Source organism: Podarcis erhardii, assembly GCF_964252035.2.
Source record: "Podarcis erhardii genome assembly, chromosome: 17".
Taxonomy (NCBI): Eukaryota; Metazoa; Chordata; class Lepidosauria; order Squamata; family Lacertidae; genus Podarcis; species Podarcis erhardii.
This window is the reverse complement of record NC_138515.1, coordinates 34,413,470-34,440,859: the sequence shown is the minus strand read 5'-3', so window position 1 is coordinate 34,440,859 and position 27,390 is coordinate 34,413,470. Positions and strand designations below refer to the sequence as shown.

At 44.1% G+C, this 27,390-nt stretch overlaps 1 protein-coding gene across 11 annotated transcripts in view; it reads right to left on the bottom strand.

Moving 5' to 3' along the window:
* ADGRL3 (adhesion G protein-coupled receptor L3) overlaps nucleotides 1-27,390 on the bottom strand; it is a 555,597-nt gene that overhangs the window by 179,973 nt on the left and 348,234 nt on the right. For all 11 annotated transcript variants that reach the window (XM_081844774.1, XM_081844780.1, XM_081844782.1 and 8 more), the window contains one exon: nucleotides 16,411-16,491. In XM_081844774.1, the coding sequence (XP_081700900.1) occupies nucleotides 16,411-16,491 (81 nt within the window). The remainder of the gene's footprint in view (nucleotides 1-16,410; nucleotides 16,492-27,390) is intronic.

The following is a 27,390-nucleotide window of genomic DNA, read 5'->3' as shown; positions in this document are numbered from 1 at the left end:
CTTTGTTGGGTTTGACATTATGACCCAGTGGTTCTCCCCTCACACCAACAACTTCTTGCCTAACCCTCAGCCACAACCTCCTCCCAACAAAGTTTGTCAACTTATCCCAATTCTGTCCTTTCACAGTTATTTCACAGTTATGTACAATTTAACAATTATTTAAGTTTAAGTAGTCTTTATGGCTTTTACAACTTATGAATATACCACCAGAAGTTCGAATAATAGTCCGCTGTATTGTCTTCTTGCCTCCACTCAGGCTAATCCTTTTTTAATGATGTTCATTTAGTAAGGTCCTATCAAACACGAAGAGGGGAGGTATAATATTTGAGATAACAGTTTAGTAACTAGTTCATCAGATTCAGTTGGAGGGGGATGGAAGAAGGGTATTTCAGAGCCCTCTACCCCTTTGAAGTAAGGTGGTCCTATTATGTATTCAGGAGCAATCGCTTAGATAACTGCTGAACGACAATCAAAGTCTGTCAATTGAGTGAAAAATGAAAAATAAAGAACAAATTGTGCTGCCTCTCTTTATCCACTAGAGGTCTTAGTCTGTATAGCGTTACTCCAACTGAGGAGAAGAAAAGGCAAGCAAAGGAAAGTATCCGTCGCCGTCAGTCTCCGCGCCCCCAATTCATAAAAATAAACTCCACAAGTAATTAAGGAAGAAAAGCCCAAAATAGACAAAAAAAGGGGGAGGGAAAAAAAAAAAAATAAGCAGGACGATTTGCACCAACCAACTGATGTTGCTCGATCTTGCTCAAAAATATTCCGCTGAGATGTCCATACGTGACGCATAAAATGTCTGTAATGGCGTCGGGACCTTCTCTTCCGTTTCGCTGCTTTTTGTTGCTGCGTACAAGTAGAGAAGCGTCCCTTTTATCGCTTACACCCTCCGATTCACCCAGGACTTCAGTTAGAGACAGTTAAACTTCTGTTCCCCCCTTTGCTATAACAGTATCTTTGAAATCAGTTACTTTTTAACAGAGTTCAGACAAGGGGGAAAAGCGGTATCCGCTGGGGCAACTCACTTTCACTTTTCCCAGCTCTGCAAAAAGTGCTGCGTCGAAGTTGATTTCGGCTGTCAGCTGAGCTCCGCAACTTCTCCTTTTTACTCCGGGACTTCCTTGTTTTATAGCTTCGAATTTCTGCTTATTCGGTACCGGATTTCTTTAGTTTGAGAGCGTAGCGCTTCCTCGGCAAGCTCGGGGCTTCGCTATTCTGGAGGCAGATAATGGCTTCCCTCGACCCGCAAGTCCGCTCCGCCGTTCTCTTCGCTCCTTTCGGAGCTACCTGACGGCCGGGCTGACCGCTCCTGGTCCGCTGGGATCCTGACCCTCTGGACACCCACCAGTGGTATTTTGGGGGGCCGCCGCGCCCTGTAGCACCCCTTTTCCCTCCAAAATAGCCCGGGATCTCCCTCACGGAAAAATCCCCGCTTGCGACGAGGTCGCGCTGCACCGGAAGTACATGCTTTTGAATTATGGTGCTGGAGGAGACTCTTGAGAGTCCCATGGACTGCAAGAAGATCAAACCTATCCAGCCTGAAGGAAATCAGCCCTGAGTGCTCACTGGAAGGACAGATCCTGAAGCTGAGGCTCCAAGACTTTGGCCACCTCATGAGAAGAGAAGACTCCCTGGAAAAGACCCTGATGTTGGGAAAGATGGAGGGCACAAGGAGAAGGGGACGACAGAGGACGAGATGGCTGGACAGCGTTCTCAAAGCTACCAGCATGAGTTTGACCAAACTGCGGGAGGCGGTGGAAGACAGGAGGGCCTGGCGTGCTCTGGTCCAGGGGGTCACGAAGAGGCGGACACGACTAAACGACTAAACAACAACAACAACAAATTCCAAATCATGGAAAGTGCCTCAGGGCCAGCACCTCCTCCAGCTGGAGCCAGCTGGTTCTCATCAGGAGCAAGATGGCTGATCAGCAGCAGTTGGAGTCACCTTGCCTTCTACTTCTTCAGGGTGCTGATATGCAGGTGAAGCCAACTTCTGGCCCATGACAACCATCTCCAATTGTTCAGGTACCATAAAAATCAAAAACGGGTCTAGAAATGTACTGGAGACCAGGGACCAAGTGCTGGCATAATAGGTGACCAACGCCCAGTCCGTCAGAAATCACATAGTTCTCAACCAGCTGGACTGACAGGTTTGACTACCTGTTTGTAACACCCCACTGCGCCTCATTGCACAGGTCCGTATGCAGAATCTGCTTCTGCTTGTGAATATATCACTGTGACTATGGCATCATTTGACTATGACCTCGGTGATTCTGTAGCTTCAGCGACTGATTAATTAACTATTCCTTCTATTCATCTTTTGGATTCTGGGCCTCTAAGGAAATACTGAAGGATTAACTTCAGAGATTTTCTGTACAACCTTGATTAAGCCGAGAGTCTTATGTTTCAGTCAGTGGAGTTCTTAAGAATAATAAAACCTGTCATAAAGTCACAGGCAACTCTGCATTCCTCTCTTGACTGACAATTAGAAGTCACTGGGGATGAGTATTTACTAATTTATGTCTGGCAGGGACTTCAGAATTGGCTTTCAAATAGCTATAACGGTTATTTTTTATTCTCCTGTCCAATAAATCAATACCACTTTTCATGGATGAGGCATCTACTACCCCTGTCAGTTGCTAATGGCATCACTAATCACTGTTTTTTTGCCACATTTACCAGTAGGTGTCTGATAAGACACAGGGGCTGTGAAATAAAATACTAATTATCAAAATGATCGCAATGACAGCTGATTCATTAATAGTAGCATTAATAGTAGCTTATGTGTCGTTATTTCAGAAGAACAACGGAGCAGTCCAATGCATATCTACGCAGGAATAGGTCTCGTTGAGTTAAATGGGACATACTCTTATTTGGGCTGGCAATGTTGAAAGAAAATATCATCTCACAGTTTAAGCCAAAGCAATTTCTAAACTCGCAGGACAGCTAAGGTTCTTATTCCTCTTAGTAATATATATCTTTTTAAATCAGAGGTCTACTTGGAAAAGCTTCACTGCACTGTTTTAGGTCACTAATGGATATGGTAGGCCAAGGGTTCCCAAGCTGTGGTTGAAGATGGGAGATGGCACGACAAATACCCGTATTGATTTCCAATTGTACTTTTATTTCTTCTTCTATTTTTTATATTGTATTTTGCTGTATTGCAATCTAAATTCTATGGAATTCAAATTCTAATACAATAAAAAATGCAATATATAATAAATAAATGAGTATATAAGCAATAAAAGAAGCAATAAAAATACAATGGAAAATTGCACCACATTACAATTGCTACTTCAGGCAGAAAAATCCTTGGGTGGTTTTCAAGTGGTTCATGGCAAGTTGGGGTTTGGAACCAATATGAGGCCACGGATATATGAAGGTACTGAAACCAGTTTTATTGATTCTGTCTGATTTGTGCTGTTGTTAATTTTAACTTGATTTACATGTTTTTTTATTGTACATTTCTGAGTTGTTGATAAAAATGCTGTCATTCTTTGGTCATTCCAACCAACTAACTCATCCAATGCAGGGATGAGGTACTTGTGGTCTTCCCATTTTTGTTGCTCCATCTCCCATAATTTCTGACTGTTGGCCATGCCTGCTGGGACTGGTGGAATCCAACAACCTCTGAAGGGACACAGGTTCCCCACCTCTGACCTAGAGATTTGACACATATATAGATTAATATGCCTTTCTGCCATTATGGAAAGAACTGATAGCAAGTTAGCAAAATTGTACCATTCAAACGGAGAAAGTATAAGATCAGAGCATTAATACCCTATCTGTTGTGTGTGTGAAGTTTTCCTCTGGGGTGGGCAGGGGGAGTATAAATTATCTACTTGACATGTTGTTACATATGATTATATCCAACATAATGCAGTTATAATGGCAGGCATTTGCACATTGCCCATCTACCAGGTGCAATCATGACAGGCCACACAAATCATCTGGAGTAAATGTGAAAATGGACCACTCTTCTGATTAAGGACTACCACACGTTTATTAATTTAACAGCTTGTCTTCAGCTTTGTCCATCTGCTCATTCAAATGTTTGTTGGCTCTACATTTACTTGAGGAGAACTGTATCCAAACTGATTTATACAATGCCTGGTTTCGAGCGTGTAGAACCATCACCTGGCTGCCAGACCAGACCGGACCAGGGAGCACATTTTCATGTGGCATTATTTTGTTGCTGCTTTTCCGGAAACTAGCAACTACCTGTACTACATAAAAAAATTAGAAGTTCTACCTGTGATAACCTCAGCTGGAAATAGTAGAATCATAGAATCATAGAGTTGGAAGAGACCACAAGGGCCATCGAGTCCAACCCCCTGCCAAGCAGGAAACACCATCAGAGCACTCCTGACATATGGTTGTCAAGCCTCTGCTTAAAGACCTCCAAAGAAGGAGACTCCACCACACTCCTTGGCAGCAAATTCCACTGTCAAACAGCTCTTACTGTCAGGAAGTTCTTCCTAATGTTTAGGTGGAATCTTCTTTCTTGTAGTTTGGAGTCATTGCTCCCAAAAGGTGCATTGATTTATTTAAAGTTAAAATATTCCACAACCACTTCAGTCTTCCCAACCGAAGAGAACAAACAGGACTTCCTTCCTTAAACAAGTGAAAGCATATCTTTCAAAGCGGCGGGTGCAAAACACTTCATTGGTGTAACTGTAAAAGCAGAGACTGCCACCATTACTATGACTTAATGTGATGCATGAACTCGGCCAATGTTTCAGAATTAAATGAGCCACCAGAAGCTGCCTATAGATATGTATGAAATACAAGCAAAAGTGAAGTATACAAAGGGTGAATTTATTAGTGCAGCAACATAAGGGAAAAAGGAGAGTTAGAGTAGAAAGCATTACAGTTAGAAAAGGAATATAGAGAGAGAGAGGTGACAAAGAAAACCTGTGTAAACTAGGTGCATATATACATGTATTGGATGATCAATATATACTGATGAAACTGAGGAAGTGCTTTTGTACATTTGTTTGTTTTAAATAATACATTTTTGGAGGGAGGAGTAATAAAGCAGCCTGTTATTACAATATGTCTCATCTACTTACATATAACACTCAAGTTGGCAAATCATTTGAAACAAAGACAATAGAAAAGTTATGCCATCTGTCTCGATTGGTAACAGAAACATTACTTCCTTTAATGAGGGCATTTTAAATTAATTTCTTCACTGTTACACCATTGGCTAAGCCAGATCTGTCTTATCAGTTATTTCTTGAATAATACTATACATAAGATGGATCAACATGAGCTGAATGAGTTAAGTTCAAGAAAGTAAGTGATTGAGACACGGGGAAATATCTGGGACTGGGTAAGTTTAATAACTGGTTGTTATGAGAGGCTTCAGACTATGGTAGCAACTCGATTCATTGCTTCTGTTTCATAGGTGCAGCTTCATTGATTCATGGTAAAAGGCAAAACAACTGCAATTAGTTGTAAAGACTGATTAAGACCCTTAAAACACCTGCTCATGAGAGGAACCTCTGGTCCTCCACATGTTGCCAAACTACAACTCCTATCACCCCTGGCTGTCAGCCACACTAGCTGGGGCTGATGGTCGTTGTAGTCCAATAACATCTGGAGGGCCAAAGGTTCCCACACAGCTGATACAGACCAAATTCCATTCCAGCCATTGTCCCTGCTGGACAACTGCTTATGACCCCTTTTAGTTTTCAGGATTGCACCATCATTGCATATTAAGTTCTGCTGGATGTCCCTACAGGGAATGAATAAGAAGTATCACACCCTTCTGCTTGTCCAACCACTTCCCACCCTGCTCTGGAACAAATGTCAATCACCTGTCCCATACCTTCTGATTGTCTTGACATTCTTGGGTGCCATTGTGTGCTTCAGGGCCAAGGGGCTGCACACAGAGCGTAAAACTGGGGCCTTGGGCTCTTCCACTCTGTTTCTTGGTGAATATGGTTGGGTTAATGGATTAGGTCAGGCATGGCCAAACATGGCCCTCCAGATGTTTTTGTTACAGATAGGTAGCCGTGTTGGTCTGCCATGGTCAAAACAAAATAAAAAAATTCCTTCCAGTAGCACCTTAAAGACCAACTGAGTTAGTTCTAGGTATGAGCTTTCGTGTGCATGCACACTTCTTCAGACACACACAGATGTTTTTGGACATCATCCCTAGCTAACAGGACTAGTGGTCAGGGATGATGGGAACTGTAGTTCCAAGACATCTGGTGGGCCAAGTTTGGCCATGCCTGGATTAGGTTAATGGATTGGGCAGCTGGAGGGCTTTCAGAAAGTCCCCTCTGGTGGCCAGATAGCTCCAGGGTTTGGTGGCCCTTGGGCAAGCTCACTTCCTTCTTGCTACTGCTGCTGTTGTCATTCACTTGCCCTCTTCTTTTAGACTCAATCTGCAGAGCTACCCAGAGGGAAATGGCAAAGTGGGTGTTGGTTGTTGCTCTTTCTTCCTGCACCTCTCACACATTGAGGAGGCAGAGGGTCAGGGGGCTCCAGGAAATGACCACGGTGGCTGTATGGTAGGAAAGGCAGATGAACCCTTCCTGCTTCCCATCTTTCATCTCTGACATGGCTGTTGCTGGTGAAGCATGCAAAAGGTGTATTTTGCCTTCGCCCCACAATCCCCCCAGGTAAGACTCAAACTGGTACGGCTTGCTCTCCGTCCCAATACTGTCCCCACTGAGCTAAGAAGGTTTGCTCCTTTAAGAACGTGGCCGGCTTGAGCCAGTTTCTTCTTAGTGGTGCTTTCTGTGCCCTGCTTAGTCAAAAGAGCCTTCATTTGTTGTCTGTATGTGTGAACGCTTTAAGGGAATTCATGTGTGCACTCTATGAATATACTGCCCTATATGAATACACTATATAACAAATTATATAATGGTAAATGAATAAAGGTTAAATACTTCTGTTAAGAATTAGACACTGGAGCCAAGCGATTCTATGCTCAGAAATCCACCAGGGAATCACCCTGGCAGATGTTCTGCTGTGTCTGAGTCTGAGAGTGGAGGGTAAATTCAAAGAAAAACAAATTACGTACTAAGCCGTGACAGCAGACATACCTGGGGAAGTTATGCCAGTAGCAGTCACTTGGGGACCATGCCCCCGATGACATCCACCAGCTGCCCACAGACATGGTCAGGCAGTGAGCTCATGGCACCCCTGCCGTGCCCCAACAAACACCTTTGCATCACCTCACCCCATGGGGTAATGCAGTTGCAGACGCAGAATCATAGAATTGGAAGGGACCCTGAGGATCATCTAGTCCAACCGTCCCTTACGGGGATAGAACGTGCAACCTTTGTGTTCTCAGCAACACACTCACCAACTGAGCTATCCATTACTTATATACCAAGGATGCAGCTGGTTCAAATACCCTACAGCAGTGCTTCTCAAAGGGTGTGGCATGGCATGAGAGAATGGCAAGTGTGGCAGGAAAGTTAGACAGGGCACCTGGAACAAGAAGGGTTAGCAATGTGCTCTAGTTTCCACATGTGCACATTGCAAAGTGCTCCCTTTTTGTGCAAAGCACCCCTTCTCCTCTTCTTCTGTTTTATTTTAAGTTGAGCTACACCAGAGACATCACCTTGCCAACAAAGGTCCGTATAGTTAAAACCATGGTTTTCCCAGTAGTGATGTATGGAAGTGAGAGCTGGACCATAAAGAAGGCTGATCGCTGAAGAATTGATGCTTTTGAATTATGGTGTTGGAGGAGACTCTTGAGAGTCCCATGGACTGCAAGAAGATCAAACCTCTCCATTCTTAAGGGAATCAGCCCTGAGTGCTCACTGGAAGGACAGATTGTGAAGCTGAGGCTCCAATACTTTGGCCACCTCATGAGAAGAGAAGACTCCCTGGAAAAGACCCTGATGTTGGGAAAGATGGAGGGCCCAAGGAGAAGGGGACGACGGAGGACGAGATGGTGGGACATTTAGGCACTACCAGCCCCACATCTGCACTACAACCCATTTTCAGAGACTCCACTAGCAGGACTTGGGCTGGTGGAGCTTTTCCTCACAGGGGGGGGGGGGGCTTTTGGCAGTGTTCTGGGGAGGGGAGGCAACACCAGCATCGCTTTCATCCTGCCGATTTACCTTCGTCTCCACTGGCTGCATGACACTAACATTACTTTCTAAAGTCGTGGCAGAAGACCCTAGAGGTTGCATGCTAATGCTTTGTAGCATTTCAGTGCCTTGTGAAATCAAAAGCGAAACAGGAACTAATTGTTACCCATAAACTCAAAGGATATATAGATTTGAACAAATCAAGACTTTCCCCTTGCCCTGTTTCAGTCCATAAAGGGAAAACATATTTTCTTCCAACTTCTTTATTAGGACACGAATTGATGGGCTGGTTGTTTATTAAACAAGGCAAGATTTTGTTAAGCAACTGCTGGAACATATTTTGGCAAGAATAAAGCTCAGAGAATCCAGTCTGCAAGAAGAGATTAGTAGAACTCAGTACTGTATATCCATTAAGAATTGCCAGGAAAGTTCTCTGGGCTTGAGTTCAGAAATGCTTTCTTTCTTTCTTTCTTGCAAGTGATGGGTGGGTGCAGCAGTTGCAGTGTGCGGGGAAAGGACAGCAGGGCTCACGGATCCATCTCCTAGTTGCGATAGGTAGCAGCCCATGAAGGAGCAAAGCCTGATAGCAGATTGCAAGGGCTGTGAAGGCAAGGCATTCATTTGACAAAAGAAAACAGACCAGAATTCCATAACAACTTTACAAGTGGTGTTTCTAAGCATCGGCTTACCTAGGGGTTGGCTAGGTTGGTGCCTGCCAGGGCGCAGGCCCAGGGAACACAAAAACCATGCCTCTCCACTCTGGCTTGGAGTGGCTAGGAGCCTGCCTGCTCATTCACACGCTCTGGGCGCATAGCTGTCAACTTACAGATTTGAAAATAAAGGACCAGCAGCCTCGGAAATAAGGGATCAGCAGCAAAAATAAGGGATTTTCCAAGCACAGTATGTTCAACTTCTGAGCCCCTCCGAGCCAAAGGCAGAAAAACCAGCCGGCAGCCAAACGAAGCCTCAAGCGGTGGTTCCCACAGCGCAGCAACCCGGCAAAGGGGATGCAGCAAGGAAAACCACCGTCACCTCTCCGCTGGGAAGCGCTGAGCAAAGGCGAGTCCCCAGGCAACGCGGCCGATTTGCTCGGCACAAGGCATGCAAGCTCCACCCCCCCAGTCATTCTTAGACTCCTTATTGGGTGAGCAACGCAGTTGAGGAGCCTCCCTGGCCGGCAGGGAGGGAAGGAGAGGAGCTGCTTCCTTTGAAACCTGGGAAATTTAAGGGACATCATCAATAAGGGACAGCAGCGGGACACAGTGCTAGGATAAGGGACTTTCCCGCCAAATAAGGGACGGTTGACAGCTATGTCTGGGCAGCAAGGTGAGGCGTGCAGGCTCCTCTGGCCTCCTCAGTGAAGGAATCTAGTCGCTGACGTAAGCAGTTGCAGCAGCCCTTCAAGGTCCCCTCCCCAGTCAGCTGGTGATGTGAGGGGAGTGTCTGGCAAGGTTTTGAGAGAGCCAAGAGAGTTGCAGGAGGAGGAAAAAGGAAAGCAGGAGGAAGAAGAAGGGAAAGCAGCAAGTGCAGGGAGGGAGGCAGATAGACAGACCAACAGAGGAGGTGATGGAGGAGGGGAGGCGGAGCACAGCAGACCCCACCCAGATGGCTGCAGAGGAAGTCACTGGTGGAGCAGAAAAGGTGATGAAATGCAAACTTTTTGAGTTTCTGGTCCATGGTCTCTCTCAGCCAAAATAGCTCCTTGCCAAGGGCAAAGGGAACGGAGATACTCCTTTGTTTTTAAGGCATTAACGGAGACCTAGTACAGCGGGTGGCGCTGTGGGTTAAACCACAGAGCCTAGGACTTGCCGATCAGAAGGTCGTCAGTTCAAATCCCCGCAATGGGGTGAGCTCCCGTTGCTCGGTCCCTGCTCCTGCCAACCTAGCAGTTTGAAAGCACGTCAAAGTGCAAATAGATAAATAGGTACCGCTCTGGCAGGAAGGTAAACGGCATTTGCCAGAAGCAGCATAGTCATGCTGGCCACATGACCCGGAAGCTGTACGCCGGCTCCCTCCGCCAATAAAGCGAGATGAGCGCTGCAACCCCAGAGTCGGCCACGACTGGACCTAATGGTCAGGGGTCCCTTTACCTTTACATAGTACAGTGGTACCTCGGGTTAAGTACTTAATTCGTTCTGGAGGTCCGTTCTTAACCTGAAACTGTTCTTAACCTGAAGCACCACTTTAGCTAATGGGGCCTGCTGCCGCCGCACCGCCGGAGCCCAATTTCTGTTCTCATCCTGAAGCAAAGTTCTTAACCTGAAGCACTATTTCTGGGTTAGCGGAGTCTGTAATCTGAAGCGTATGTAACTTGAGGTGTATGTAACCCGAGGTACCACTGTACTCACATTGAGGTATTGAGGTATTCAACTATATCTCCTCCTCCTTATGGTTTTTTTTTTTTGGTTACACAGTAAACAGATAAACAAGGAGCAGTACAACTACTGTCTCCCCATTTAATTCATAGTCTTTTTCACAGTTCTTAATTTACATTTGGTGAGAGACACTTCTGTCACAGATACTTTCTGTTAAACTGAGTGCACTATAACACACACACACACACACAGAGAGACACTTTTATGTGTGCAGTCAGATAAGTAGAATTATGTAAACCAAAACATGGCATTGATTACAAGGCCGGAACGCATGTTACAAAGCAGACATCAAAATTTTCAAAAACAATTATTGAATATTGCTCAGGTGAAGCATATAAGGACAAAAGAGCATCAAAATTATAAAAAGAAAAAGAACTATAAAGTGGAATGCACCAAAAATGACCAGAGCAAGACAACATCTCAAATTTCATTCCTACTTCAGGATAAACAGCAAACAATTAAACATAACAATTGGGATACCTTAAGTGAGTGACTAAGTTTCGTAACTCAAGAAAAAATAATAATAAGCAAATCTTTGCAATCTAGGTAAATATGTATTCCTAGTCCAAGAGTTGCGATCTTCAACTGTACCTTAATGCTGAAGTAAAATGCAGACAGCAGAGAACAGTTCCCTCAGTCCTTGATCATGAGAAAATACACAGTAGCAAGAATTTTAAAAACCTGTAAGAACGACCTTTTATCACAACCAGTTTGGTGCTTTTTGGCACACCCTATCTTCTAAGGGACGCGGGTGGCACTGTGGGTTAAACCACAGAGCCTAGGGCTTGCTGATCAGAAGGTCGGCGGTTCGAATCCCCGCAACGGGGTGAGCTCCCGTTGCTCGGTCCCTGCTCCTGCCAACCTAGCAGTTTGAAAGCACGAAGTGCAAGTAGATAAATAGGTACCACTCCAGCGGGAAGGTAAACGGCATTTCCGTGCGCTGCTCTGGTTCACCAGAAGTGGCTTAGTCCTGCTGGCCACATGACCAGGAAGCTTGGCCAGTAAAGCGAGATGAGTGCCGCAACCCCAGAGTCGGTCATGACTGGACCTAATGGTCAGGGGTCCCTTTACCCCCTTTTCCTTTACCTTATCTTCCATAAGTCTACCCCGCCCCCCAGAAAAGCATGATGTTCAACAAAGGATGTTGGACCCAAACTCCTCAACCAGCATGACCAATAGTCAGGGATGATCACAGTGGCGTAGCATGGGTTGTCAGTACCCAGGGCTGCACAGAGAGGTGGTGGGATGGAGGGTAACGGACACAGCATGCATGCGCATTCAACTGCCTAGCAGTGTCCACATCACCCGGAACATCGTGACTGCAGAGATAAGGAAAGAGTCATTCCATTGTCTGCAGGGGTCACTTCCTGGTTTGCATGCAGAAGCCATTTTCAGGGGAGCCCAGTGACAGAATCACACAGCTGTATTGAGGCAGCACTGGGTGTTGAAATTTTGCGTCCCTAAATTTTGCTCCAGGGGCAATTGCTCCTGTGCCCTGCCACGCTCCGCCACTGGACGATGGGAGTTGTAGTCCAAAAAGAGCTACATTAAAGATGCCAGAGAAGTAAAACAGAATAAAAAGTTAACAGATGGTTTTTCTGATTCTAAAGCACACTCTTCTGAGGCCTCACATACTCGATCATAACTCTTTTAATCTCCTGGGAACGTTCAGAATTCAAATAGCAAAAGGGTAGAACTTGCGAGAATTGTCATTTTGATTACCCGGTTCAGTAAGGCATCATCTACACTGACGTTTAAGAAACAGCAAGGGGTGTTCTTGACAGTTACAGTCCCCAAAGATCTTACACATTCCTCCAGACACATAAGCAGCCCTGGGAAATATTATCCTACGTGTTTAAAGAAGAACAAACAAACTTTCCAAGGCCTGAAGAAGGAGATGATTACTTTACAGGTTTGGTCAGGATCCTCAAGGATATGCTGTAGAACATCGGGTAATTTTGCAGGAGTAAATCTCCCTTCTCTCTCTTCCTTCATTCAGCAACCGCACCATCCTCAACTTTGATCCAAAGAGTCTCTCAGACCCCATAATTAAATGAAGATAGTGCCAGCTCAAAAAAGCATTTAAACAGCCTTGTAATGGATGACCGTTTTCAGAATTTGTTATTTCACAGCTAGCATTCCTATATAAAACCGTTACATAATCGCAGTTCTTAATTTCGTTTTTCAACCTAACCCAATGGATTTGAGGTAATCTGTTGGTCATTTCTGAAGCTACTGAATAGATGCCATTTCACTCCAGTAGAGCTCCACACCAAGAATAATCTCCCCACACTCTGTAGAATTGTGAATTTCTCTTCCCTCGTGGGAGAGAGACGTGCATTTGGAGATAGCTCAGATATAGTGCAGACCAATTCTGCTTGATCCACCATTAATCCTTCTATCAATCTCTATGGACACCCAGGATCAAGTCTTTCTCAAAGAGGTCAAATTGTTACTGATAGTGGTGGGTAACATGGAAATCACCCCAAACTGGAAAACTTCTTTACCCCTTGATTCAATTTTCTGTGAAACAGGAAGTTTTCTATTCCTATCCTTACTTCCCATTTGTTCTCTCATTAAATGACAGCATGTTCCACCAATATAAAAAAAGAACTGTTCCTGTTGGCGGATTTACGCGTAACTGCTGTTGTGAAAATTCACTACAAGTGATGTTTACCTGCATTATTTATGCCTGCAATGCATCTTCCGTGTCTTTCTGTGCAATGATGCTAGCACGTAAGCTGTGTGTAAACTCCACTAGTTTACTAGCACATTAGTGTCATCATACATTACAAGGTAATTACTTCAAGCCACTGCTCCGTACGGAAACCTAGTGAATCCTGTAAATCACTTAAGAAAGCCGGATGCTGAATCAGCACTCACAATTAATGTTGACTCTATTTCGGTACTTCCCATTAATTAAGAATATTTAAAAAGATTAGTTGCACTTATTAGTTGCGCTATTAAACACCAGTTTAAACCTATTTCTAGTCAAGCAAACATACCATTGACACTATTTTATGGGATTGCTAGTGCTTATTCGTAAACATATTAATTCTACAGGAAGCTGAGACAAGCTTTCTTTGGCATGCGGGAAATGGTTGCCATTGGGAGCCAGAGACAGAAAAGACACAAACGTTTGTTTGTTTTATTCTGCCTCAAGGGCCACCGTCCAACTTGTTGCTTCTTTTGCTTCTCAGCTTCCCTTGCACAGCCTCAGTTTGGAGGTGCAATGACATACCATATTTTTCCATGTATAAGACTAGGTTTCCCCCCTAAAAAACAATGTCAAAAATTAGGGGGCGTCTTATACACTGGGCCATCTCCACCCATTTTCTTAAATCTGAGTCCCCCAAAATAGGGGGTATCGTATACATGGGGGCATCTTATAGACGAAAAAATACGGTTCCCACCACTTTTGACAACGGCTTGCATTGAGATGGCCAACTCAATGGTTTTGTGAAAATCAATAACTTCCATTGTTTTAGTAAGGGATACAGCGCTGGTAACATCCGAAGGGTGCTCTTTCTTTGTACTTGCCTTCCACAATGAGAGGGTCTGGAAATGATTAAGAGGTCACTGGAAAAATGGCTGGAGTACTTGCACCCTCTTATGTACTTTCTAACGGAACTGGCTAATCTTGCCCTGTGTTGAAATTGTGTTTTTCCCCACTGTTCATTTTTACAGGCAGATTAAAAGGGATTGGTGCTAAAGCTAAGGGCTTTGTAACGGCACCAGCAGAAGCAAATTAACATACAGGAGTCTTTGAAGTTTTATTTCCCCTAGAGATAATCCTTATGTTTTGAAATCATGACATTATATTGGTGATATTTTCTCATTTGGGATGGTGATACTACTAGGTTAAATTCTTTCTTTCTTTTTAACTGACAGTCTCAGAGACTCCAGTATCAGATTTGAAATACATTTCAGTGAAACAAATTGAAATTATCTGCACATTAAGAGCATTAGTAAGACAGGAAAATTGCAGAACTGTGACAAAGAAAACCTACAGATTATAACACTTTCCTGAATTTTCAAAGTTCACAACCGAGACTTATAAAGAGAAAAATATTGTAGGTTGATTTTTGAGAATACATAGGAATTGTGCGGAGGGCTCACACACAAAGAAGACAGAAATGGAGACTATTCAAATTATATCATCCTTAAAACACCCCAAAAAGTCCAAATAAATGTCTGCTCCAAATAAAGCACGGGTGAGTGATACAACAGAATGACAGCTCACAAAGATAAGGACTGAGGAAGCCTGACATAGTGGTGAGTATTGGACGAACCGCAAATATAACTGACGCCCAAGTGGTAGGCGAACAGGTGGACCTGCAGAGGGTTCATGCCCCCAAAGTCCAATACTATGCAGGAAATTGTAATCTTCTGGAGATGGTTAAAGAGTGTTACTAAGTGGAAGACCGGAGAAGCACTTCTGAAACGATCTTCTGCAACACAGTTAGTCCAAAGAGCAACCCAGTAATAGATGTTTGGTGATCCTGGCTGCGAATCCGTTTCAAAACTTGGCATTAAAATGAGGTCAATCTAAAGAGACCACAACTGGATACAAAGATATAGAACTCTCTGGCATTCCCTGAGGGGGGGGGGGGCTGACAATTCAAGGCTTACAAACCAATGGCAAAAGCCTAAAACCATACCTATCAACATGTTGATCCTGTGACTTGCCTGGTGACAAAAGGCGAGATTAATCATTCCACATGAATCCAAGAGTCACAGGGAGACCACCAATTAATCACTGCCAAAAGTAGCATTTAAGTCCCCTGTAAACAACAAATGAAACTGCAGCCTCCAGAAGAATTCCTACCAGCTGCTCAAAACATGCATTTATTTTTGTCATTTATATGCCATCCAGTTAACCAGGTCCTCTTGGTGGTTTACACATTCAAAACCAATAAAATAGGAATGGAATCAAAACGAAAATCAATCAGCACAAAAACTGTATCAGCGCAAATAAAGTCCATATCACCTTATACAGACCAGGAAAAATAAGAACCACCCCTTTGTGGAATACAAACATTTACACATAATAAGGAGCCTTGTGCAGTGGAGATTGGAACACCTCATAAGTGAGGTCAATAATGCCAGTGATAACAGATCCCAAACAAGCCCCAAAATAATAACCGGATTCTTGACTAAAGGGGGAGACTGAGGCTAAGATTTAGCAAAGTTCATTTTGCCTGTATTTTTCTCTTCGCCTTCTTCCAAGTATCTCAAATATGAAAAGCTTCCCACGGTTTACAACCTCCTTACTCTTTCCTTTGTTTCTCACTACTTTAACGGAGGTATTTTTTTAAAAAAAGGTGTATTGTCATTTAAAAAACAAAAGCAAAACAGACTTGTGGAGGTGGAGAGGCTGTCACTGCCTTTATTCATCTCGACTTCTTCTTCTGCCACTTCCTGATTTTGAATGAAAGGGAGAGGAACTGCAACCAAGAATTACCGTATTTTTCGCTCCATAAGACGCACACACATTTCCCCTTACTTTTTTAGGAGGGAAAAAGTGAGTCTTATAGAGCAAAAAATACGGTACATTTACCCCCCTTGGAGTACAAGCTGGAACAGGAAGTGGGTGCCATTCATGTTCCCATTGTTGCCACTTCTTTAGCAGTGCCTTGCGATGAATGGGGCACTTCACATCTCTCCTGACTCCAAGAAAACCAACAAAGAATGCGCTATATATCAGATATATTCTGTTTATATTTTTAGAGGTTTTTCTTTCAGAGCTTTCCTCAAGTGGGATATAGATCTGGCGGATTAGTTCCAAATAACGCTGCAACTCAGAGAACGTGACGGATGCGTCCAAGGCAAAGAATGAGCCTGGTCTGCTTCAAACCTGTTAAATTGCAACCCACTTGGGACAGAATACCCTTCGTGGGGTCAGTAATGTAGCCAAACTGTGCTGAGTCCATGAATGCTTTCACCCAAGAATTATTACGCTGCTAACTCACCCTTAAACGATTGCCTCTCGAGATCCGAGTCCAGGTGAATTGGAGGAACCAGGTAGGAAACTTGGCCGTGGTGTACCTGCCCTGTGGAAAAACAAAATGGATGAACGTCTAGTATTTCAATGTGAGCTGTTGGTAGAGATTAATAAACCAGAGGAAGACTATAGCACACCAGAGAAATAATATAAGGCATCAATCTATTTTAACAGGTCTGGATAAACTGAATATCCCTGAAAAGGGACTTTCAGAAACACACAAAATGTCTTAATCAAGTAATTTAGGTAAACAAATAAAATACAAATGGAATAAGCAGAGCCCGCAACTTGCATTTCAACTAAAAGTAACAACAAAAGGGGAAAATTCCTCAACTAAAGTTGGAAAATGATACAGTTAAAACTTCGGGGAAGAAGTCGGTAGAATCCTTAAAATATTAGTCTATATTATAGAAATCAAATAACCTCAATAAAGGAGTAATATTGAAGTTTATATCTGAAATAAATATTCCAAAATTAACTGAGGGAGATCAGGAACTATTGAATGAGCCCACCTCTAACGGTGAAATACTATAAGTCATTAAGGGCTTCGAAATGAGAATATGGTGCTAGGCTGTGAAAGTTTATCATCAATCTATAAAATCTTTCATGATTTCCTACAGACCTATATCACTGCTGAACAATGACTAGAAGATATTCACTGGCATTTCGGCAAAAAGATTAAATGGTATAAATACATACAACAAGATCAAAGAGGGATTTTATGGAAGGGAAATATTAGGGGCATAACGAAAACACAACATACCGTAGACTAATTTTTTTTCATTTTTTATGTGTTTTGTGATTTAGCATATATTATCTGTAGGTTCATTAGTTTGTCATATTCTTTTGTGATTTTGTGTGTTATATTGGCTTAACACCAAACCAGTTATTGTGTACGCTACTACTATGCAAATTCCAATTTTCGGTGTTTTACGATTCCTATTTTGGAAATACGATGTTTGTTTTCCTTGTATAAAAATTAATATAGAATATTAATTTAATAGAAAAAAAAGAAAGGAAGACACAGGTCTGCCCACTATCAGCTATGTTATCAATCTTGGTTTAAGAAACCCTGGCAATTAATACAAGTGATAAGGAAACAGAAAGGGATACTTTTATTTTAAAAAATGTCAGACATATTAAAGAAGATACAGATAATGTTGTTCTGGCATTAACCAAACCAGTTATCATTAAACAAAAGAAAAAACACCAATGAAATATTTGGAAAGAAGCGGAACAAAAAAAAAGAAAAAAAAAAGGCAGATTTATATGTATGCATCGCCAAGTCTCAGCAGCTGATGACCTTTCACCAAACCGGCCATTTTAGTTAGATAAACCTTTGACTGATAGGCTGACTTATAAATATGTTGCAACAGGTTTAAAGTGATTGCTTATATTGATTGTGTTGGTGTTTTACCAACATTATTTTTACGCTACACAGCATTATAGAATTGGAAGTGACCTTCCACCAGCACAGACATTTTTATTTAGGCACTGGAAGGGAACTCAAAGGCAATCTTGTTCAATTCTCTTGGGATGGGGGGAACTTCCGTGTGCAGAGCATGGAGGCTATTGGCTTGTGAATCTGGTGAGACTTTTCTGTTGCAGTCACACATGCAAGATGCTGCTTGTGGAAACACAACAAAGTGTTTATTATAGGAAGTCTATGACCTGGGTGCCGGGACGCGGGTGGCGCTGTGGGTTAAACCACAGAGCCTCTTGGGCTTGCCGATCAGAAGGTCGGCGGTTCGAATCCCTGCAACGGGGTGAGCTCCCGTTGCTTAGTCCCTGCTCCTGCCAACCTAGCAGTTCGAAAGCACATCAAAGTGCAAGTAGATAAATAGGTACAACTCCGGTGGGAAGGTAAACGGCGTTTCCGTGCGCTGCTCTGGTTCGCCAGAAGCGGCTTAGTCATGCTGGCCACATGACCCAGAAGCTGTATGCCAGCTCCCTCGGCTAATAAAGCGAGATGAGCACCGCAACCCCAGAGTCGGCCACGACTGGACCTAATGGTCAGGGGTCCCTTTACCTTTTTATGACCTGGGTGGGATAGATACTTTTTAGAGTTCTAAAGTACAGCGAGGTGCACAAAACAAAGGCGGCCACGCTTGCCCGCTTGGAGAGATCAATCCAAGACGATTTCGTAGTTCGAGGTCCCCTAGGGAAGTGTGAGAGGGAGGTGGGATTTAGAGAGGATGCAGCCTGAGAATATTGGTCTCAAGATCAAGGGGCAGGTCAGCACAGATATATATATTTTTTAAAGCCTCAGAGGCAGTGTAGGAACCTTGAGGCTCCCTTACTGTGTGTCAACCCCATGCGAACTTTTCTTTGAAAGCTGAGCTGCACCTCGACTTCCAACAAATCCCTCCCATTGCAGGAAATCCACTCCTGATAAGTGGCCAGCCAACCTCTCCTTTAAAGACTCCTAACAAAGGAATGTCTATCACTTTAAGACAGGGGTCGGCAAGGCTTAACTTGCCTGGGCCAGCAGACGCGATTTCCGGCATCTGCGCATGCGCAGACACGATTTCTGGAGCCGTGGAAGCGAGTCCACACTACGCCGGGACTCACCAACGGGTGGCTCAGTTTGGGAGCAGCTTGTGGTCCGGTAAAACGACCCCCCTGGGCTGCTTGTGACCCCTGGGCCTTAGGTTGCTGAGCTTGGCTTTAGGAGGTTTCTCTGTCCTCAAACAGTGACAGTCAACACTCAAGGCTGTCTGTTGCTTAGATGAGTAGCAGATAGAATAGCTAAACAGTTTTTTATTAGGAGGGGCCCTTCTCCTAGGACCCTTCACCATCTTACAAGTGCACTGAAATTTAATTACCAGCAATCCCAATACCACTCTTATCCCTGTTGCGTCAGAAGCAACCGTAATCTCCCACTGTTTAACCTCCTTTACAGGAGGATTCCTCTAGCAATATAGGAAGGCTTGGATGCTTAATAAGGCATGTGTAGGTGCATACATGTTCGTGTCTGTATGTCTGGTTGCAGTGTATGAGCACGTGGTTGTGGAGCATGCGCATCTCTGCATATGTATAGCTGCACAGAGGCAGTTGCATGGGAAGGTGGTAGCCATGATCATTCCCCCCCCCCCCCGTATGTGATGACATGGACCGGCTGGAGTGTTGGGGGGCTCCAGCTGGGGAACCCCCAAGGGAAAGCGGCTCAGAGCCAGGGGATTGGTGGTGGGACAATGATGAGTGGTCAGGGAGAGAAGAGGGAGCAGGCTGGGAAGAGGACGGGTCAGACGCTGACGATATAACATGGCTTAGTCAGCTGGGAGAGTCTGTGGCAGAGATCAGGCCCAAAGTGGAGGCTGGAGTGGAGAGGGGCCAAGAGGCAGAGGCAGGATGATGATGATGATGATGATACCGCCGTATACCTGGAGGTCTCAGGGTGGTTCACAGAACAAAATCAAAATATAAAAGCACAATATACATAATCAAAATAAAAACAACCCAATAACCCCCCCCCCCCCAAGAAACACATTTTGCAAGGACATAGGATGTCAATCAAATCAACCAAAGACCTGGTTAAAAAGGAACTATTATTATTCATTATTTCTTGTGAAGAAGCCAGGGGGTCTCCCCCTCCTGCTGCCACCAGCTCTCCTTCCCTCTGGTCTCCCAGAACCAGAAGAGGTGTGAAGAGGGAGAAGCAAAGCAGGGCATGCATGGCAACGGAGTCTCAGATTGCTTGGGAAGGACCCAGGAGAGGAGGAGACTTAGGGAACTGTGGGGCGTCCGGGACCTTCAGTCCCCACGACTGCCTCATAGGAGCAAGATCTACCAGGACAAGTAGATGTGCTCACTAGACCCAGCCTCTTGAGTTGACCTTGGATAAAGAGTTAACTTCACTGATGCCGTGACATTTATTGCTGACCTGCTCCTGACAGCTGCTCCTGACATGTGTCCACAGGCCCAGAAAGGTTAGTGACCCCTCATCTAACCACAGCACCACACTGAAATATTCCACAAGTAAGGGAATAGGCCTTGCACATTGTTTCCACCAGGTGGCTCCCTCTGCAAGCACTGGGATACTGGCAAAATTCTCACTTCAAAATTTAAACTGGGCACGTGACTCCTGAGTCTGAAAAACATGTCTGCTTCCTTGCAGAAGCAATATTGGCATGCTTTTGCCTCTGTTTTATTTTAAAATTAATAATATACATGTATCTACCATGAGACCAATTAATGACAGTCCGATAAAAAACATGAGAGTAGTGGATAATTGATAGATGGTAAACCTTGTTGCAATAAGCAGTTATTTTCAAGGCTCAGAACTACGGCAAAGTTTCTTATTTTGTTAAATACATAATTTCAGTTCCCCAGTGTGCTAGAGAAAGAGCTGTAGGCAGAAACTTATTTGCATTAAAAATATGCAGTTATCACTCACCGGTTTTCCATAACAATTTACACTGCTGTTAATCTCTTTTCTATACAGGTTAAGTTAATGATACGTAGATTGTGGTAACAGTTAGAGTAACCTTCCTATTCCAAATAATATTTGTGCTATAATAAAAACAAGTTACTTCCTCTTGTGAGGCATATTGGAAGTAATTAATATTGTTCCCCAATGAAATGTGTTGTTGTTGCTCTAAGCTGTTTCCCAGTGAGCAGCATCTTGAGCGCGGACCTGCTGTCGTTGTAGCTGGGATTTTAAAAAAACGACTTTCAGAAATGTCCCACATACACCCGCTTTTGTGGGGTATAATGCATTCATAATGCACTGAAAAATAATGTCTGCAAGAAATCTGCTGTAATGTATTCCTTGGTACTGCGGTTGCTTTTGAAATTAGCAGCACCAGGTAGGGAATGCATTAATTATTTCACTACCTTGACAGAAAAATCAACCAAAAGCTCAGGAATTCAAATTCCAGCTTTGTTTGTACACTTATTTTGGCTCACGCTCTGTCTCAAGAGACAATGGAGTGTGTCTCCGGGGGTGAAGTCAAACCACTGTGTTAGCAAAGTGACCTCCTTGGGGCACAAGGCAGGGGAAGTGCATATGGAGGTCCTGGGTTGCCCAGATGACAAGACCTCCGTCTCGGCCTCACTGATGTGACCCAAAAGTAGAACAATATTTGGAACCAGCTTGGCTGCAGGAGTTGCCGGAAGGAGGTGTATAGGATGCTATCCAACCGCCTTAGGGACTCCACTCCAGATTTGTGTAGGGTTTACTCCTTGGCCTTTTCTTCTCCTGAAGATATCCCACAAGGCAGCAGAGGTTTAGGATCAGAGTTTTCCTTCTCCTAGATGGGCTACTTTCCCAGGTTGATGAGCCCAATCTGCCCCTACCTTTCCTCCAAGGCACGTGCAGAAACCACCTCCTTGACTATTGGACTCACTATTGGTCTCATCTACTCAGTCCGCTGGGTCCCATCTTTGCATGCAGGGGAAATCCCTAACTCACCAAGGGTTCGAGACCCATTGCCTACCTTCACCTGGTTTAGCTGGCCGGTCAAAGCTGTTTCCCAGGATGTGGCTGTGGTTGCAGGCTGACAGCTTCTAGGAGCCACAGGCAAGAACTGAGCTCAGGGTGGGGACCAAAGGTGAACAAACTTCTCCAGAAGGTGCAAGACATGTCCCTCACCCCTCCCCTAACACCCCATACTGTGACTCACGTTATCATGATCCTGTAAGCCAGCCTTTCTCAACCTGTGGGTCCCCAGATGTTGTTGAACTACAACTCCCATCACCCCTAGCTAGCAAGGCCAGAGCTCAGGGATGATGGGAGTTGTAGTCCAACAACATCTGGGGACCCACGGGTAGAGAACCACTGCGTGTAAACTATCAATTTAGAACTTTTGAATAAAGCTTGTTCTCACATGTTCTTTACACACACAAACCACTTTAAATTCTTCTCTCTTCCGGTTTTTTTGCACATCCCAGCAGGCTACAGGCAAATCTAAAGAGGAAACAGGAAGCAGCTGTGTGAAAGATAAGGGGGTGAGAGCCCCGAAAAGCCTACAGCGCATTTGTTAAGAAACCAAGGTGTGATTGACGCATGAACCATCTGTTTCAAATTTTAGACATAAATATAAGGTTTGAGGGCATTAGGCGTTTAGCGGTCACCCAAAGAGCTGCTGTAGGGAGCTTGCTTCTCCCTCCCAGACATCAAGGATAATTGGTTCTAGTTTCCAACTGATCTGGGCCAGATGAGCTGAAGGGAGGGGCACTCTGATCCCATCTATGGGCCAGAGGACTAAGGGGCCTGCCTCCCAGGAAGAGAGTCACAGCAAGGAGAAGATGAGCCTGGCCTCATCATTGTCTAGAGAAGGAGTAGCTGCAGGTCATTTGCTTCCACCCTCGTCTCTGCTAGAAAGAACATTCAGTTGCCCTATGGCTGCAGAACTGAAGGGAAGCCTGCCTTGGCCCCATCCACTCAGCTGGGGAACCAAGGATGGTGGAGTTTTCTTCGTTACGGATGGAGTTTTGCATGGTTGGTTTTGTATCATTGCAGCCACACGGATCATCATTTGATCAATAGGCGGGATGTAAAACAGGAAAGAAAGAAAGAAAGAAAGAAAGAAAGAAAGAAAGAGATGAATGTCACCTGGAACTTCTCGCAAACATTTCCTAAATAATACCACTGAATATTCCATTTCAGGTCTGGATGTATTTCTGAGACCTGAACAAATCTGGTCAAAGCTGGAGAATGTCTAGTGTTTTTTCTCTCCTAAGAAGATTCTATTATCATCAGTCACTACTATTTTAGTCTATGGCCTAGGGGGTCTAAAAATGGGGTGGCTGTTACCATCTGGGATGTCTCTTTTTAAATAGCCTACATCCCTAGCCCCTTCATGGATCACTGCCTTGTCGTGGTGAAGGGGCTTGAATAGCTCCAAGAAGCTTTGAGTTTTTCCGTGCAGAGCCACCCAAGATGGACAGGTCATAGCTGAGAGTTTAGACTAAATGTGGTCCACCTGGAGAAGGAACTGGCAAACCACTCCAGTATTTTGCCAAGAAAACTCCAAGAAAACTTTTATGGACATAAAAAAGGAGAAGCTTTGAGAGGAAAGTGAGAGTTTCCGAGGCATGCTCTGGTTTATGGGGTCACAGAGAGTCGAACACAGCTAAGACGACTAAACAACAACAAACAACAGCAACATCCCTAGTAAAATTACCCATCACTGGCTATCAGCAAAAAGCAGCTTTTGCTGAAAATACACCTGAATTGTGCAAAGAAAAGCCAAAAATATGTAGGACCCAGTTTGGGACTATACATTTCACACCTTTGCCCAATTTAAATCCAAGAGGGCTCAAGCTGACCAAAGAAGATACATAATCTATTGAGATAATTTCTGAGACCATCACTGAAAAGATGCACAATAGACGCTGCAAAAGCTGTAGAAGGTCTGTAAACTGTGCTCCAACTTTTAAGCAGTTCTGATGTGAGTGGGACTCTCACATGCAAATCATTCACCCAGCCCTGAAATGCTGCCCTTTCTAAACTGGGGTTATATTTCTGATGAAGCTATGGACATATCAAATCAAATCCCTTTATTGACATCACAATATAAAACATTTCAGGTCACTGGGATAATTAAAAGGACAAGGGTGACGCTGTTGAGGTCATAAGGTCACACTGGGATTGTGTGCACTTAGATATTCTGCTTCGCCCTGTCTGCTTCCCGACAGGATGGTTTGTTGGGAACCCTTCCGGGTAAAACTGTGGCTAAAAAGGAAGCTATTAAAACAGTGATATCTTTGTGCCGATCTGCTATAGACATATTTCTTGCCAATGTAAGAATAATGTTTGGCCATCCAGAATAAGAAAAGGGTAAGTCGAGCTAAAAAGTAGAGACATCACCTTGCCAACAAAGGTCCGTATAGTAAAAGCTATGGTTTTTCCAGTAGTGATGTATGGAAGCGAAAGCTGATCGCTGAAGAATTGATGCTTTTGAATTATGGTGCTAGAGGAGACTCTTGAGAGTCCCATGGACTGCAAGAAGATCAAACCGTTTTGAAGGAAATCAGCCCTGAGTGCTCACTGGAAGGACAGATCCTGAAGCTGAGGCTCCAGTACTTTGGCCACCTCATGAGAAGAGAAGACTCCCTGGAAAAGACCCTGATGTTGGGAAAGATGGAGGGCACAAGGAGAAGGAGACGACAGAGGACGAGATGGTGGGACAGTGTTCTCGAAGCTACCAGCATGAGTTTGACCAAACTGCGGGAGTCAGTGGAAGACAGGAGGGCCTGGCGTGCTCTGATCCAGGGGGTCACGAAGAGACGGACACAGCTAAACGACGAAACAACAACAACAAGTCGAGCTATGTCTTTTTAGTCGCAAAGAGAATGAGAAGTCTTTTGTTTCTAGTATTTACTTTAGGAGGCATTTTAGTTCTCTAATGGGCATTTTAGTTTTGAAACAAGAAGATTAACTAATTCTCAAATCAATGACAGAAAAGCAGAGGACCTGAGAGGTTTTCCTCCGACTCGTCAGCCGGTGGATAGCCGAGTATGCCTCTAATGCAAAACTTGCCTTTATCTCTTTCACATCCCATTCTGACTTTAATCATGACGCTCTTGCAGGCAGCACTGCAGTGCCATCGAGGAACAAGTGATATAATCCCCAAATGGATATCTCATCTTCTCATTCTGGTTTCCTTTTCTCTCCCTTCATCTCCTTTCTGTAAGTGAGACACCCCCGTGTGAGCACGATGGGGGCTGCACAGTTGACTTACTCAGGAAATAGAGGCTGTAATTGTGTATCAAAGATCACTGATGGGATTCTCCCCCGCAAGCACAAACGGGGGGGTGGGAAGAAGGGTGAAGGGGAGATGAGGGGAAACTGAAACAAATACTTCATTTGGGGGTAGGAACGATCCTAAGAAGACCAAGCAACAAGAATAGCATGGGGACAATTATTCCCTCTAATTCTAAGGGTAGAAATGCAAAGATTCTGTCAATTAAAATGTCCTGCTGTTATAGCTTAGTCTGTGGACCCTAAGGGTGTGGGATTCACTTGTGATTTCTGGATAAATTGCTTCAACCCACACCAATATATAGGCACCATAGAAATATAAACAATCTCACTCATTAGCCAGGAAGATGTTGATGACAATTACCCACCCTTCACGCCAAGGTCTCCTAAATATCCTTGCACCAGTGGTTTAGACTATCGTTCCAATGTAGTTCCAGTTACAGATAGGTAGCCGTGTTGGTCTGCCATAGTCAAAACAAAAAATTCCTTCCAGTAGCACCTTAAAGACCAACTAAGTTAGTTCTAGGTATGAGCTTTCATGTGCATGCACACTTCTTCAGATACACAGATACTTCTTCAGATCTTCAGATACATGTGTATCTGAAGAAGTGTGCATGCACATGAAAGCTCATACCTAGAACTAACTTAGTTGGTCTTTAAGGTGCTACTGGAAGGAATTTTTTGTTGTGCCAATGTAGTGTCACTAAAAAACCAGCAGTACAGATTAAAGACTGGGTTGAGTTCTGGATCATGCTGGAGCGAAGGTTTACTTGAAATCCTATGATCATCTATCTCATCCCCAACAACGATGTCACACTGAAGGAACTTGGATGGTGCGGTTCATAAATCTAATAATAAATGTCTACCCCCTGCTTGATATTGGAAATCCAGAGTAAGACACACAGATCTCTGGTGTCATGGAAGCGGAGTAATGGTGGGAGGAAGCAGCTGGGGAAACCCCAAGGCAAGAAGTCCGGGGAGTGGTGGTGGGACATCAGTGGGTGGTCACAGAGAGAAGGAGAAGACTGGGGAAAGGAGGTGCTGAAAGCTGAAGGGGTAACAAGGCTTAGTGAGCTCGGAGAGTCTGTGGCAGAGAGAAGTGCAGAATCGGATGCAGAAGCTGAAGCAGGAGAGGAGGGAGGCCAAGAGGCAGAGAGGAGTCCAGCTGGTGAAGAGTCGAGGGTGTTTCCCACTCCTGCTGCAACAAGCTCCCCTCCCCTGCTGACTCCCAGAACCAGGAGAGGGAAGAAATGGGCAGAGCAAAGACAAGTTGCACACAGGTACAGTCTCTGATTGCTGGCAAGAAGCCCTGGAGAGGAAACTTAGGTGGCTGTAGGGAGGTGGGGCAACTGATTTCATAGGACTTACAGGGCTGCTGTGCTCTGTAAAGTCTGTAAAGATTGTGTTTCGCTAATAAAGAGTTAACTCCAGCTTTGAACTGTGTGATTTACTGACCGGCTTGCTCTGTGACATCTGGCAATTGAGAGTCTCTCCCACTCCTCATTGCTGAAGTGCTATTACTAGTAAGAAATGTCTCCTAATGCTCAACTAGAATCCACCTTCCTGTAGTGCAACATGAGCCTTTTAAATCTAATTGTGCCTTCTAGGGCAGCAAAAGCCTTAGCAGTCTTCAAATATCTTAAGGGCTGTCACACAGAGGGCAATTACACCCCTTCAGTTTTCTATACTCCATCTTAAAGGTGGCAACTCTTTCCGTCAGAACTTTTTCTCAATAACCTTTACCATCTTCACGGTCACTCTCTGGATCCGTTACAATTTGTCTACATCCTTCTTCAAGTGTGGCGCCCAGAACTAGGCAGTATTCCAGATGAGGTCTGACTAGTAGAGAATTAAATGGAATTACATCCTGTGACTTCAGAATTATGTCTCTATTAATTGAGCTTAAAATCTCATTAGCCTTTTTTGCAGCTGCATCACACTGCTGACTTATGTTTAGCTTGTGATGGACTATAATTCTGAGATCCTTTGCACTCACTAAGCCAAGTATTCCCTCATCTCTATTTGAATTTTTGTCCTTCTCTCTTTCTTAGCTTCAGCAGGACAGCTGTGCTTTTCAAGAGTTCATTACAAAAAATTAGTGCAACAGGTACACTGCTCAGCATAGAGACAGTCATCTCTAGATACATGTACCTTACTAAACATATATGCTTTATGTTAAGTTGTGGGTGAACATATCAGATGACACAGCGATTCTTCAAACAGCTCTTGTTTATTCAGAGG